This window comes from Garra rufa, chromosome 13, assembly GCF_049309525.1.
Source record: "Garra rufa chromosome 13, GarRuf1.0, whole genome shotgun sequence".
Classification (NCBI taxonomy): Eukaryota; Metazoa; Chordata; class Actinopteri; order Cypriniformes; family Cyprinidae; genus Garra; species Garra rufa.
This window is the reverse complement of record NC_133373.1, coordinates 5193149-5209118: the sequence shown is the minus strand read 5'-3', so window position 1 is coordinate 5209118 and position 15970 is coordinate 5193149. Positions and strand designations below refer to the sequence as shown.

Below are 15970 nucleotides of genomic sequence, written 5' to 3'. Positions count from 1 at the left end.
GCCTTCCACACTAGTAAGCTCATGCTGCGCTTCCGCTTGAGCTTTGAGTCGAACATATAAACGGTCCATGTGGTGCGGTTTCGTTTGTTGCTTAAAACATTTATCAAACTCTTGTCATTGTTTTAGCAAAAATGTTATATCACAATAATTATTGTTTTATCACCCAGCCCTACAATAAACACAGTAAAGACAAACAATTTACAGGTAGGAGGCCATACAAGTGATATTATAAGTGATGCAATATTCTTTATACATGCAATTCACACTATCAAACTTGTTCTCACCTGTCCAGCCGTGAACGATGTACTCTATGCTGTCATGCTCCTGTCCATTAATGAGGGCCCTGCAGACATACGTCCCAGCACTGAAGAGGCCAATGAATCCTCTCTTGCTGTCATAAACACTGGGTAGAACCTGATTGGTCTCCATGTTAATCAGAGAGACGCTGGCACTGGGGTCCGTCACACGGCAGGGAATCTCCATGTCTTCGTGATTTGTCATGACATGGTTTTCAAAGGGGGCCATGGATGGAACAAATGGCATTTCTGGATCTGTGTGCATTGTTGGAAAGAAATTAAATGTTAGTTCTTATTTTTCAAACAACATGTAAAAAAAAAAAAAAGACAAAATGCGACCCTGAACCACAAAACCATTCTTAAGTAGCACAGATATATTTGTAGCAATAGCCAATAATACATTGTATGGGTCAAAATTATAGATTTTTTTAATGCCAAAAATCATTATATACTGTATATATTTTTACGTATATATAAATACACACACATACAGTATATATTTTGAAAATATTTACATGTATATACAGTATTTATATTCATATAATTGATATTATATATATTTTGTGTGTATTTATATATACATAATACATATACACAGTACACACACATATATTATGAAAACAAAAAAAAAATATTGTGCATGTGATTAATCACAATTAATAATTTGGCCGCACTAATATTTTTTTAAGTTAAATGTATATTTAAAATGACCTAACGTTAACATTAACCTAAATAAATATTTTTACAGTATTTATTTAGGTTTATGTTCATTTCTAAATATTAAAAATATTTGTGTTATAGAATTTATTTTGATAATTTTTTTTAATATAACTTTTTTCCATATTTTTTAAAATATAAAAAATAAATATATTTTTACAGTATGTATCTTTTCATGTTAAAGTTAAGTAATAAAAAAAATCACAGCTTTTTTGTGTAATAATTTGTTTATTTATATATTTATTATACTGTTTATTTGGGTTTTATGAAACACTGTATTTCAGAGAAATATTATCAGAAATAGAAATTATGAGATAAAACATTGCTTTTTTTAACAGAAGGACAAATATTGTTTCATTAAATGCGAAATTTAAATGTCTATTTGACAAAAATCATTAGGCTATTAAGTAAAGATCATGTTCCATGAAGATATTTAGTAAATTTCCTACCATAAACATATCAAAACTTAATTTTTATTAGTAATATGCATTGCTAAGTACTTCATCTGGACAACTTTAAAGGCAATTTTCTCAATACTTTGATTTTTTTGCATCCTCGGATTCCAGATTTTCAAATAGTTGTCCTAACAAACTTGTCCTATCCTAACAAACCATACATCAATGGAAAGCTTATTCATTCTATGTATTTATTAATCTACAAATGTGTTAAATCAACCCGTCTGACTGGTTTTGTGGTCCAGTGTCACAAAAAAGTACTCACCTGGAACATAAATATAGATGGATGTCTCCTCAGTGTTGTTGCTGGAGTCATAGTAGCAGATGTAGTCTCCTGTATGGGCGGCTGTCGCGTTGCCAACAGTCACGGTGGAGATGAAAAGTCCTTTCTTTTCAGAGTCGATCTGATCGTGGAGGTAAACAGGGCTGTGCCAGGAGAGCTCGACCTGACCTCGACATGTGAGTCTGAAAGTGGAGTGGAGAGTCACCTCCATGCTGTCCCTCTGTGGCCACACGACTGGAGCCAAAACTGACTGTGGCAGCTCTGGATACGTGGCTGATCAGAACATGAGCAAGTTTTTAGATTTGGGTTTCTGATTCATTTTATACATTGTTTTGCTGTTTGATTTGAATGAATTATACCTTCAACTAGCAGTTTGAATGCAAATCTTGAAGTTCTGGAACCAGTGGAGGCAACAATCTCATAGACGCCACTGTCCTCCTCTATGGGGTGGCGAAGAACCAAAATATTCTCATACCTTTATAAGAAAAAACATAATTCTTATAAATTAATTCAGTGGAATTATGAAACTAGTGACACTTTTAATAAGCTTCAGTTTGGTAACAAAAGTAAATGCAACAATAACAGTACTTAGCTCATAATAACTGTACTTTATTACCACAACACAACAATATTTTATTTATATTTTGTATTTATATTTTATAGCATTTATGAATCTAGGTCAGTGTTCATTTTCACATTTAATGATATATAGTTTTTTAGTGCTATCAAATGATTAATCGTAAACATAATATATGCGTGTATACTGTATATATTTGATGTATATATAAATACACAAACATACAGTATATATTTTGAAAATATTTTCATATATTTACATGTATATACAGTATTTAAATATTATATATATACACATATTTTATTATATTTAAACATTTTTATAAATATATACAGTACATGCATGTGTGTGTATTTATATATACATAATACATACACAGTACACACACATCTATTATGTAAACAAAAATTTTATTTTGGATACAATTAATCACAATTAATCATTTGACAGCACTAATATTTTTTTTAAGTTAAATGTATATTTTAAATGATCTAACATTAACATTAACCTAAATAAATATTTTTTGAATATATATTTTTACAGTATTTATTTAGGTTTATGTTCATTTCTAAATATTACAAATGTTTTTGATATAGAATTTATTGATTTTTTTATATTAACATAATATGTTTTAAAAATATTTTTCAAATATTTGTTTTAATATTAAGATTCAAAAATAAAATAATTTCACAGCTTATGTATGTATTTATTTAATACACTGTTTATTTGGGTATTATGATACACTGTATTTTATAGAAATATTATCAGTGGTTGAAATTATGAGATAAAACATTGCTATTTTAAACAGAAGGACAAATATTGTCTATTTTATGAACAATTTTGTGAATTTCTACCTGAGGCCTTCCAGATGAGAGGTCTTGGTGGAGATGTAGCCGTCTTTTAGCTGAAGGCCATCTTTAAACCACCTGACCTTTGGCTCAGGGTCAGCATCGATGTAAATAGTGAACTCTTTTTCCTCCAAAAGCGACACAACCTCCACTGGCCCAATGCCATTAGATATTACTTCCACAAAAGAGCTCTCTAAAGGTCAGAAGAAAGAAAGAAAGAACATTGATTGATTGTCCACTCCACATCTGTTCAGCCCATCTCCGTTTACTGGTTTTAATGGTGAAAGCAGAGGTGTGTAGAGTCGAAGTGAGAAAGAGAAGTGCACACCGTGGACTGTGATTCCCAGGATGAGAGACTTGGTTTTCCCAGTTAATTGGTTGGTTACAGCACACTCATAGTGTCCAGTGTCTTCCACAGAGGCTTTTGGGATGTTGAGGATGTATTGAACCTTGTCTGGGAAAGTTAACTTCATTGGAACAGCCTCTCTAGCCTGAACAGAGTAATAATAAGAGCAGTATTACACACATTGAGTTTATTATAAATACACATGTGGAATGATGACGACATGACAGCGATCAATTGCAATTTTTCTTTCGTTCTTTTTTTAAATTCCAATTCATCAACTAAGCTTTTCCTTGCAAAGATGTACATTAGTGTCTGTAACACATGTCTCTGTCCACATTTCAGGGCAGCCTGCAGGAGATAAATCAGCTCTACACAAGTCTTTTAAAGGCCCGTACTCATCACAAACAACCCCAGCAGAACCCAGAACGGCTCCGGTCCAGACAAGGACTTGGAGCATCTCTACACAATTCCACACTGCTTTCTTATTTTTAAAGATAATGCTTCTGACAGAAGTTGAAACAAACTCGGATGGTGAGCTACATGTACATTCAAACTCACTGAAATATAAACACCTCTTTTCAGGAAACACACAAAAACTAACCGGCATGTTTTTTCCACAACCAAATGTGACACAAAACCAGTCATAAGTGTCCATTTTTTGAAACTGAACTAAATAAATAAGCTTTCCACTCATGTATGGTTTGTTAGGATAGGACAATATTTGGCTGAGATACAACTATTTGAACATCTGGAATTTGAGGGTTGAAAAAATATCTAAATACTGAGAAAAGTTGTCCAAATGAAGTTCTTAGAAATGCATATTACTAATAAATAAGTTTTGATATATTTACAATAGGAAATTTACAAAGTATCTTCATGGGACATGGTTTTTACTTAATATCCTAATGATTTTTGCTAAGAAAAATGTATTCTTTTGACCCATACAATGTATTTTGCACTACTTTAGACTGGTTTTGTGGTCTAGGGTCACAAATAAACACATCAAACACACACAAATTTCATAAACTTAAACCAACTCCTACATAACTAACCAACCAACTTACAAAATAACTCACTAGCATCTTTTGATTTGGAATTAATATTCACGAATGCACAAATGCACGAAAAAACAAACTAACCTACGAACATCTTTTGATTTGAAACTCACATTGTTCCTCAACCAAACAAAAACTGCACCAGCTAACTATATACCTAACTATCACAACCATTACATCAAGTAAAACTAACAAACTAATTTCTTTTGATTAGGAACGTACAAGTCTCATCAAATAAACAATAATTTTAACTAACTAACAAACATCTGGAATGCACAAAAACATTACGTAAAACTAAGAAAAACCCTTTATTAAACATGTTAATACAAACAGACATCTGTGGTCTTGTGAATTTTGCACACATGTGGATTCACCAAACCACAGAGGGCTCACAGAGGTGAGAAAGGCACATCTGTCTTCAACACTCACAGGACATACAGGTCATAGGTCAAAGTACATAGTAAATTAGTGTCACTCCTTTCCTTTGAGGTTCCTACCTTAACTTCTTTACATTTTTATATTTCCCTCCAGCCGTTATATAAAAAAACGAGAAAGCACTGCAACTCTGCGTCACACCTCAAGTAAGTTTTGTTTATATTAGTTACGGACAAAACAGAAATGGAAAGAGAGAGAGAGAAACGGCAAACAGATTAGCATCTTGCCTGTTTTTGGGGATGCAACCATTGCTGGTTGAAAACATTTCCAGGAGGCGTCTCACAGGTAAGATTGACAGCATCCCCCTCTTTCACATCCTCCATACTGGCTCTCAAATCTATGTTGAAGCTCTTTTCTTCTTCATCATCATCATCTGCATCTTTAATACAATACAAATCATTCAAAACATGAACAATGCTACAATAAAACTCATTTTGCTTACTAGTCTTCTAATAATACTAAAAACATGTATGAGTGAAATCAGGGTCAAGTACTTAAAGCAGAATTTCACTTCTAGAACAAAAATTTACAGATAATTCGCTAACCCCTATTTAAGTCAGTCATAAAGAAATTATGTTTTTTGACGACAACATTTAAATGGACTTCTATGGTGCCCCTAAGTTTGAACTTACAAAATGCAGTTTAAATGCAGCTTCAAAGGTTTCTAAAAGATCCCGGCCAAGTAAGACGGGTCTTATTTAGCAAAACAATTGGTTATTTTCTAAAAAATATTGACAATTTATTTACTTTTCAACATCAAATGCTCGTCTCGTCTAGCTCTTTGTGTACTCTGTTTATTCCGGTTCAAGGCAGTTAGGTTATGTCAAAAAACTCCAATCTCATTTTCTCCTCCAACTTCAAAATTGTCCTACATCGCTGCAGAAGTACTGACCCAGTGTTTACTAAGTGAACATGCAAAGATGATCAAACAGCCTTTACAAAAAAAAAAAAGGTAAAACAGCGATGCAGGGTGATTTTGAAGTTGTAGAAGAACCTGAGATGGGAGTTTTTTGACCGGAATACACAGTTGATGAAGAGCTAGACAGTATGAGCATTTGAGGTTAAAAGGTATATAAATTGTTTAGATTTTTTTTGGAAAATAACCAATAATTTTGCTAGATTTGAAGCTACATATAAAGGAGTACTTCACTTCCAGAACAAAAATGTACAGGCAATGTACTCACCCCCTTGTCATTCAAGATGTTCATGTCTTTCTTTCTTCAGTTGTAAAGAAATTATTCTTTTTGAGGAAAACATTTCAGGATTTTTCTCCACATAATGGATATCTATGGTGCCCCCGAGTTTGAACCTCCAAAATGAAGTTCAAATGCAGCTTTAAAGGGCTCAAAGCTGAGGAAGAGGGGTCTTATCTAGCAAAACGATTGGTCATTTTCTAAAAAAATGTAGGATGATTTTGAAGTTGGAGTAGAAAATGAGATGTGAGTTTTTTGACGTACCCTAGCTGTCATAAACCAGATTACACAGAGCTGACGCAAAGCTAGACAAGAAGAGCATTTGAGGTTAAAAAGTATATAAATTGTCATTTTTTAGAAAATAACCAATCGTTTCTACTTCTTTCTCAGTTAGGATCATTTAGAGCCCTTTGAAGCTGCATTTAAACTGCATTTTGGAAGTTCAAACTCGCGGGCACCATAGAAGTCCACTATCTGGAGGGAAATCCTGACAAGTTTTCCTCAAAAAACATAATTTCTTTAAGACTTTTAAAAAAAAAAGACATGAACATCTTGGATGACATTTATCTGTAAATTTTTGTTCTGGAAGTGAACTTCTCCTTTAAGACTAATGCAGAAACACTCAGTCACTCTATTTCTTGCTTATTGCTTAAGCGGTGCCTTCAACAGGCTATAAATGTTCTTTTCGTTTTACTTGCAGTGTACGATGATCCAAAATGAAGCAAGTGTGCGTCAGCATCTCACACCTGCGGCCCACCCCGACTCAAAATGTCATCACTCTTCACTAACAAGAATTTGTCATCTCCCTTGGTACTTGTGTCATGTCAAAGCTATGACCTAATGCTTCACTTTTCTTTGTCACAATCAAAAACAACTCATACTGTTTAAAATATTAAACACGTTACTTACACTTATGATTTGTCACATCATAAACGATGCTCTGCATTGTTTTGCCATTCACGCTCGTTTCGCAAACATAGCGACCTGGTGGTAATACACCGAAGAAGCCGATTTTGTGGTCGTAAAGCAGAGAAACCTCATCCCCGCTCTGCAGGTCTCTAAGTATCACTTGAGAATGTGGGTTTGTCGCGCGGCAGGGGATAGTTGTTCCCGTCTCGTCTGTTTCAACAGCAGGTTCAGACACGAACGGAACCTCAGGATCTGAGGAACAAGAGTTGGGAGTCCGTTTAACAAATGCAAAATGTGGTAATTATTATGTGCATGTGTATTAGTAGTCACAATGATGTACCTATAACAAAAACGTAGATGTCAATGTCTTTTTCAGGTGGATCCTCATACAAGCAGGTGTAGTATCCTGTGTTAGAGGCCTCAGCATCAGTGATCACCAAAGTGCTTTGATTAATTCCGTAATGGACATCACTGTTTTGCGGTAGCGGCTCAACCCATGTCACTCTCCTCTCACCCGAGCAAGTGATGATCAACTCAGAATTAGGTGTCAGAATAAATTCCTTTTTATCTGAATTAATAACCGGCCAGGGTTTTGAAACATCTGCAGGGAGATATTTAATGTATTTGATTAATTACAGCTTACGCCCTACTAGTCAAAAGTTCTTGAACAGCAAGATTTTTAAAAGAAGTCTCTTCTGCACAGCAAAAACTTTTTTTTTTTTTTTTTTACTATTTAAAACAACTGTTTTCTACTTGAATATATTTTAAAATGTAATTTATTCCTGTGATTTCAAAGCTGAATTTTTAGTAGTAGATTTTTTCAGGTTTCTTTGATAAATAGAAGTATAAAAGAACAGCATTTATCTGAATTAGAAATCTTTTGTAACATTATAAGTGTATAAAAGCTTTTTATTTCAGATAAACGCTGATCTTTGGATCTTTCATTAATTCATTAAAGAATCCTGAAAAAAAACTTACTCAATTGTTTTAAATATTGATAACAATAATAAATATTTCTCGAACAACAACAAATCAGCATATGATAATGATTTCTGAAGGATCGTGTGACACTGAAGACTGGAGTAATGATGCTGAAAATGTAGCTTTGATCACAGGAATAAATTACATTTTAAAATATATTCAAATAGAAAGCAGTTATTTTAAATAGTGAAATATTTCCCAATATTACTGCATTTTGGATCAAATAAAAGCAGGCTTGGTGAGCAGAAGAGATTTCTTACTGTTCTAAAATGTATCTTTAATAACAGTGGTACATATAAATGTAAATGAAACAACAACAAAAAACAACAATCACTTTTTTTCCACATTATCCTTGATTTTTAACATCCACATACCTGAAAACACCCCTAATAAGACAATCCCCAAAACGAGATGTGTCTCCAGGAACCCCATGACCACTTTGATCGTGCTCAGCTGAAAGAGGAGAAAATAAACATCGTTTTTAAAAATAGACAGAACATGAAAACGATCAAAAGCAAATCCAAACACAGACAGTTTCTGTGTCAATTCTGGATTTGTATTGCATAGATCTCTTGCGGTTAATCCAGTATAAAAGATGAACCTCTATTCAGTAATAACTCAGGTAGCCTAGGGAGACCATTGAATAATCGGCAGCAGAAAGTTTTGGAAAGGTTCAGTGCCAAGACATAAAAGGTCTTTAAAAGTCTGGACGCTATTCAGTCAGTAAACCGACGCCAGACTCTTTGTCGGCGGAGCGCTTGGATAGTTCGGTTCAGCTTTGCTCGACCACCAGGTGGAGACACAGCACACATTTTCCCGAAGAGAGACCACCGCAGAGAGTATAATCAACGGATAGTTGATAGTTTTCAATAATCCACATGTGGAAAAAATGGTGTTTTCTCACTACATTCGCACAATTGTAACGTTTTAAAACAGACGGATACTGCAAAATAAAACATACGACAGCTCGCATGGACATGTATATCAGCATTACGATTATTGTGACTATTTGTAACTGTTTTCTTAATTTTAAATCGCGATATAAATTAACATGTTAAGTAAAAATTGCTCTGAATTTAAACTGGTATTCAAACTTTTTCTGAACGTTGAGATTACAGCGCGTAAATCAGATTGCAGTCTTGCAGCACTTTGTTGCATTCTGTCTTTGTTTCTTTCGATTTCAAAAGTCCCATCAGCGCTTGTTTTGGCAAATTTCTAATCAGACATTCCGAGCACGCGTGTTTTATCTCTGTCTGTCTGATCCTCAGACCCCTGGGTTCCATCAGCGCTTCAGCAGACAGTCAATGCCACTCAATCTGAAGTGGTCAGCTCTGTTAAAACTCAGTTATCCCGAGGAAACGCACCAGTTATTTAATTTATCCCTCTTCAAATAAATAAAAATCAAGGTAAATAAAAAAAAAAACATGTCCACTTTTTTAAGATAGGCTATGTGGTCCCACAAAGTCTACTTCAAAGTGAAGGAAAAAACTCTTTTTACAGCCCAGAGAAGACTGAAGCTCTGCCGTTTGCTCATGTCAGCCCTCTCAAGCTAATTATCCTTGGTGAATCCGGGGGTGCTGAGAAAGGCTGTAATTAGTCGACCCCTTTCTGTGCCGCAATTTGGGAATCCATTGAATTGCTGTGGGAATCAATTTTGCAATGGCAGACGGGTGCGCTTTTGGTGTCGCTCATCTGTCCAGCGGTGACTAGAGCGCAAATTTCGGCCCGCAGTTTTCTCCGCGCACCCCCCATCGCCAGGCGCCCACACACAGATGCGCAACTGGCTGCCAAACGCAACCGATCCGCTGCGCTTGACACTTTCGGGCAACAGCTGAGTCGAGGGGTGCCCTCCAACACTTCACGCGTAAAAGCGATTTCCATGGGAATAAAAGAAAGTGGTCTAAAGATAGTCTGTTGAGGTACAATTACTAAGTGCCCTGCAGAGGGAAAGAAAAAAAGAAAACTATAATTTTCTTTCATTTCATCCAGTTTTAGTCTAATTCCAGTCAAAGCAAAGCAACACGGTCTCTTTGGTCATTTGTAAACAGTACCTAGATTGCATTAAGTTAATCCAGATGTGAGAGAAGTTCCCATTCATGCTTCATCATCGACTCGGACTTGAGTGCAGAAGGCGGCAAATAAGTTTTCCAAACTCCTCAATCGTGTTTTGACCCCATTGCTCCGCCATAAACAAATCTCCAGTATGGTATTCCAGTGTGGTTATGGACATCCCAATTAAATTTTGATGGGTAAACAAGTTTCCAGATCTAGTCCGAAATGTGTTTGCCATTAGATGCCAGTACTGCGCCTCTCCACAGGCTGAGACACCCCCAGCTGCGCGCCAGCGGCTCCAACTGAGAGCCAGCACAACCAGGCTTTGACTTTACTGGTGATTCCTTTTGGCTGAAAAAAGTATATAATCCTGCTCGATGCAAAATTGCTCAAAAGTGTTGAAAATCCGTTTTCTTTTCTCTGAGATGAAAACGAATGATTGACGTGTCCATTGTGAGCGTTGATGAAAAATAAAAAAATAAAATCCCCGTATCGTTTAAGACTAAAACAACTTCTCGAGTTGATACAGTGTTGAACTGTTTTTCTTACTCTTTTCTTTTTACTGTTTTTTTAGAAATACAGAGGAAACTAATTAATTTAATCAATTGTTAAAAAAGAAATAAAAGAACAGCTTTAATTGGTCTAATCCTGAGTAAGTGCAATTATGCTTGAAGGTTTAAATGTTTTTGAACGTTTCCATGAAAGAAAACACAAAAGAAGCTAATTAAACTAATTTAAACATACAATACCTTTTTAATCCCTTTTGGTTGTTCCCTTTGATAAAAGAACAGCCAAAATGAATAGTAAAACTCTTGTAAAATACTCTAATCAGCCCAAGGGTCCTCAGTTGTAAAGCAATAGTAATCCTTTCCCTTGTGCTGCGCTCCTCCGTCCTGCTCCACGGCCACTCACACAAATGCGCCTCTGCAACAGCAACCTGTAATTGATTCAATGTTACAGTCCATCCTTCCCAGAGAACTAATCATCTGGCTCAAAGTAAATAACTCTCAGGAAACGGCCCCTCCCCTCTCCCTCTACCCCAGGCGCCCTTTCAAAATAAGAGTCCATGTTTTCACACTGCCGCTCCGAAGAGGAGTCAGATTTCTCCGCGCTCTGCAGTTCTGAAGGAGGTGCATGAAAAGAGGTTGAGCAGGGAAGAAAAGGACCATATGTTTTTTGTAAGTCCAAGAGGGGCCCTTTTGGAATAAAGGGATCTTTTTGTGGGGACAATGAAGTCAAGTGACCCATTAAAAGTGTTTTTATAGAGGCTTAGGTAGGAAAGAAATCAAAGAATTGGGAATGCACAATTACATTCAGTTACTCGATTAACCCTGTCATCACGCTCCATTCTTCACGTTCAGCTTTTTCGATTGCGCTTTTCAGTTGTGGTTGTTTCTGCTGCTGCTGCAGCAACTATTTGCACTTTCTTTTATGCATTTTCATTTTAAATGACTTTCATTTGTGGCTCTCCTGTCATTTCCACAACGACCTTGCGCTTTTTTAGTTTACTCAGCTCGAATATTACACTTTTATATAAAGACAAAATGGGATTAATGGCTGGGATTCTCAATTAACAAAGTTTATTATAGTTATAGTTCATTCAGTAGAGGAATTGCAAAACTGGGGGTCCATCTAAAGCACATGCTGACGCATGCAAGGGGGCGCTCTAACATAAGAAACAAATTCGGTCTCTCTCTCCCTGTATAGCATTTATTATACCCTTCTTTTTAAACGTTTATAAACGTTTAAGTAGTTTCTAAGACATTTCCACTCGTGAAATGTGAACGTTATATAGTTTTTTTGTGTGCAACAACAGCACTGCCACCACCTCTTCTCCTGTTCTGCCCTTCAGGTTTTCTCTAAGACATACCAGACTGCAGATAATGGCTCATTATGAATTAGTACCCTACGTGTCCCTGCACACGGTGATTTCGCAGCTCTGTGCAGATGACTGACCCGGTATGTGGTGAGTGAAGCCCCAGGGCAAGCTTGGCCCCCCTCTAGCCCTCTCCGTTCTTCCTGCAGCCGGTCCAGAGCAGCTCACCCTCGCAGCGAAACACACATCTCCAGTTGCTCAGCACAATTATTTCCACATGTTCGTGCCGCCCGGCCGCTCAAAAGAACAGAGTCCCTTGTTCTGGAAACAAAAGACTCTAATCTCTGAGACTAAAACTGAAGCCTTCAGAAACAGCGCGGGATACCTTGATCGGTGCTTTAGTTTGGAATCGTTTAAATGCATTGAAGTGAGCAAAAGATTGGCAACCAATACGCGCAATTACGCGGGTCTAATTCGACCGTAGTTTTGCTATTGTTTGCTTAAGATTTCTGCATGAAAGGCTATTTCAGTTTAAGAAGCAGACCTGTTAGAAAACAGCATAACTCGTTTGCTCTGTATAATAAAAGCAAAACTTTAAGATAAACTTAAAATATTCCGCATATAGCGCATATAATTTGACTTTCAGGTCAGTTCAAAAGAATGTCCAGTATGGGACGAATGCGCAAACGGGAGGGAGAATCTGTCTAAGCTACGGGACACCAGCACTTTAGTCTATCTCTTCACAGTATGTCTGACGCCACGATGAATACATCGTTTTCACAGGAACATGCACATCCAGAGAGAATCTGGCTGATGTTACAACTAAGTTTTATCTTTAATGTCTGAATGAAGAAACGCGGCGTGAGTTTTAAGTGTAGTACGACTTCAGAGAGATATAACCTAACCACATGGTGGCGTATATGTCCATTGGAGGGATAGCCAGCATCCATCTCTCTCCTGTCATTACAGTTCAAACCTAATAAGTAAAGAGAGAATCGGAGACAGCGAATTAAAGCCCCCCTGGGAGTAATAAAAATGGAATCGAAGTACAAACCACATCAAAACAAATGGATTTAACTTTATTAGCACTATAACGACTAATAAAGAAAGGGCACAATAACAGCAACGATTTGAGGTTTGACATTTTGACAAGAATACGTTGCCTACGAACGTAAAAACAAACAAACAAACAAACAAAAAAACATAGACTACTAGTGCTTTTTAGCACATTCTGCTTTTACTGTTACAACGTTTTTAACTGATTTAACAAATTAACCAGCTGTGAATTCTATTCCCACTTCTATTAATTCTCAGCCTAAGAAAAAAGAAGCATTCCAACTCCAAAAGAAAAAGGTTTCTCTGTTATCTGTGCTGATATGGAGTCAAGACTGTTGGTCAGTTGTCACTGGCTCTGACTCGGTGTTTTCACAGACGCGCTGTCCAGCGTGCTGAAGCTCACAGTTGTTTCTATATCTGCTAGGCTATATATTTGTGGGCGTGGGGCTGGGCAGAAGCGCTTCTGCTCTGCGCGGAGAAAAGCTTTATAATGAATGATGGTTAACCTTGACCGCAAACACTGAGTCAGCATATAAGGCGTTTGGCACAGGAGGGTGTAAAATGTTAAAGTAAACATTTAGAACACGCTTTTCGGTGGGGTTTGGTTGCCTGGAGATCTGAAATGTCAAGGCAAGAGTGAAACAATAATTTTACCTTTTGTTCAAATCTGTATGGCTAAATTATTGGGTGCTGAAAATAGCCCTGTTATTTTCTGTCATTATGGGTCAATAAAAGTAACCCTCTTGTTTTTGTCCAGATTTTAATGGCCATATGTTTTTCTTTTTTACTTTCTGAAAGTGTGGGCTAGAGTTCCAGATTCTCAACACTGTTTAGTTTCAAAGGAAAGCCATGAGCTGCAGAGAGACAAAGGCCAATTTGCAGGAAACTTAGGCAAGAGGCTATTCTGAGGACACGCACCAAGTTTCACCTATAGGTTGCGCTATAACAGAAAATGTTGATAACTGCAACCTTTCGATCAAGAAAGTTGAAATTTTAGCATTTCTTTGCTGCTATCATAGAATTAGACAATGAAACATAGAAAGCATAAGATAATTTGGCATACACTACCAGTCAAAAGTTTTTGAAGAGGAAGATTTTTTTTTTAATTAGTCTCTTCTGCTCACCAAGCCTGCATTTATTTGATAGAAAGTACAGCAAAGACAGAAAAATTGTGAAATATTTTTACTATTTAAAATAACTGTTTTCAATTTGAATATATTTTAAAATGTAATTTATTCCTGATTTCAAAGCTGAATTTTCAGCATCTTACTCTAGTCACGTGATCCTTCAGAAAGAATTGTAATATTCTGATTTACTGTTAAAAAACATTTATTATTATTATGTTGAAAACAGCTAAGTAGATTTTTTTCAGGTTTCTTTGATGAATATGAAGTCAGAAGAACAGCATTTATCTGAAACAGAAATCTTTTGTAACATTATAAATGTCTTTATCATCACTTTTAATCAATTTAAAGCTTACTAAATAAAGTATTAATTTCTATAATTTCTTTCGCAAAAAATAAATAAATAATATATATATATATATATATATATATATATATATATATATACTGATATAAGCTTTTGAATGGTATAGTGTATAACGTTACAAAAGCTTTTTATTTTAGATAAATGCTGATCTTTGGATCTTTCTATTCATAAAAGAGTCCTAAACTGTTCTTATCGTACTTAGCTGTTTTAAATATTGATAAAAATAATAATAAAAAATGTGTCTTGAACAGCAAATCAGCATATTAGAATAATTTCTGAAGAATTTTGTAACACTAAAGACTGGGAGTAATGATGCTGAAAATGTAGTTTTGATCACAGGAATAAATTACATTTTAAAATATATTCCAGTAAAAAACAGTTGTTTTAAATAGTTTTACTAATTTTACTGTTTTGCTGTACTTTGGATCAAATAAATGCAGGCTTGGTGAGCAGACAAGACTTTCAGACATTTAATAACATTAAAAATCTTACTATTCAAAACCTTTTGACTGGTAGTGTATATGCTATTTCCATAAAGGAATTTTCAGTGTTGATTTTTTCACATGTGATTTGCCCTTATTTTGAATTAATATGCAGTTTTGAAATCTTGCTCATTCAGCTTTAGTGTTAAGCCCAGTTATTACCTCAAAGGGAAATGTATTTGATAAAAATAAACATTTTTTTCCAGTTCCAGAAGCCGAGGCCTGCTGTTCATGTGGTTTGGCTCCTCCTGTTAGTCCTTGCAGAAATAATTCCTTAAATGCTCCTCAAAATACAACATTTACAACTGATTACAATGACAAGCACTGACATTTCTGGATTCATTGAAATTACTCACAGGCCTCAGGTCTGCTTTCCAAACCTCAATATAACCAACAAAAAACACCAGCCAGCAGAGAGGAAGCAGACATTTTATTTGCTCATTCTCTAAATAATTACATATGCCATTATGAACTCACACTATCTGGAATTGACTGAACAGGACTGAGAAATAGAAATGCCACCTGTTCCTCAGGCTCATCAACTCCACAGGTTGGTCTCACACAGCTCTATCTATCTATCTATGAGACTTTAAAATATTTTTACTCCTATAGCCTATACAAGGCCACTTGTACCAGACCATGATTCCCCTTATTTCCACCTGAATGAGCTGGCCAAAGTAATGAATAATATTCAGTCCTCTAACATTGTGTGATGGATATAATATAATCATATATTATCTCATTCAAAGCTGACCTCTTTTTACAACGGCCATACATTCTAATCCAGCAAAGCCACTAAGCACACTTGATAATATAGTGGGCACGCTCAGGAGCACAACAATGGGACGCCTTAAAGAGGAGCTGACACGTCTCAGAAAGGGCCCATTCTAGAGAGCCCGACAAAAGGGCTCGGGACATATTGTGTGATGACCGAGTTCCCACTAAATTAAGTCACCATGGACAGCACTGATGGGACAC

General features: G+C 35.9%; 1 protein-coding gene across 1 annotated transcript in view; it reads right to left on the bottom strand.

Moving 5' to 3' along the window:
• Positions 1-11044, bottom strand: part of pdgfra (platelet-derived growth factor receptor, alpha polypeptide) — a 32335-nt gene extending 21291 nt beyond the window's left edge. The window contains exons 1-10 of the mRNA XM_073816435.1: positions 10897-11044; positions 8470-8548; positions 7455-7715; positions 7115-7366; positions 5240-5391; positions 3505-3667; positions 3183-3369; positions 2111-2226; positions 1734-2024; positions 285-551 (exon numbers count right to left, since the gene is read on the bottom strand). Coding sequence (XP_073672536.1) covers positions 285-551; positions 1734-2024; positions 2111-2226; positions 3183-3369; positions 3505-3667; positions 5240-5391; positions 7115-7366; positions 7455-7715; positions 8470-8527 — 1747 coding nt within the window. The 5' untranslated portion in view covers positions 8528-8548; positions 10897-11044. The remainder of the gene's footprint in view (positions 1-284; positions 552-1733; positions 2025-2110; positions 2227-3182; positions 3370-3504; positions 3668-5239; positions 5392-7114; positions 7367-7454; positions 7716-8469; positions 8549-10896) is intronic.
• Between the last annotated feature and the right edge of the window lie 4926 nt (positions 11045-15970).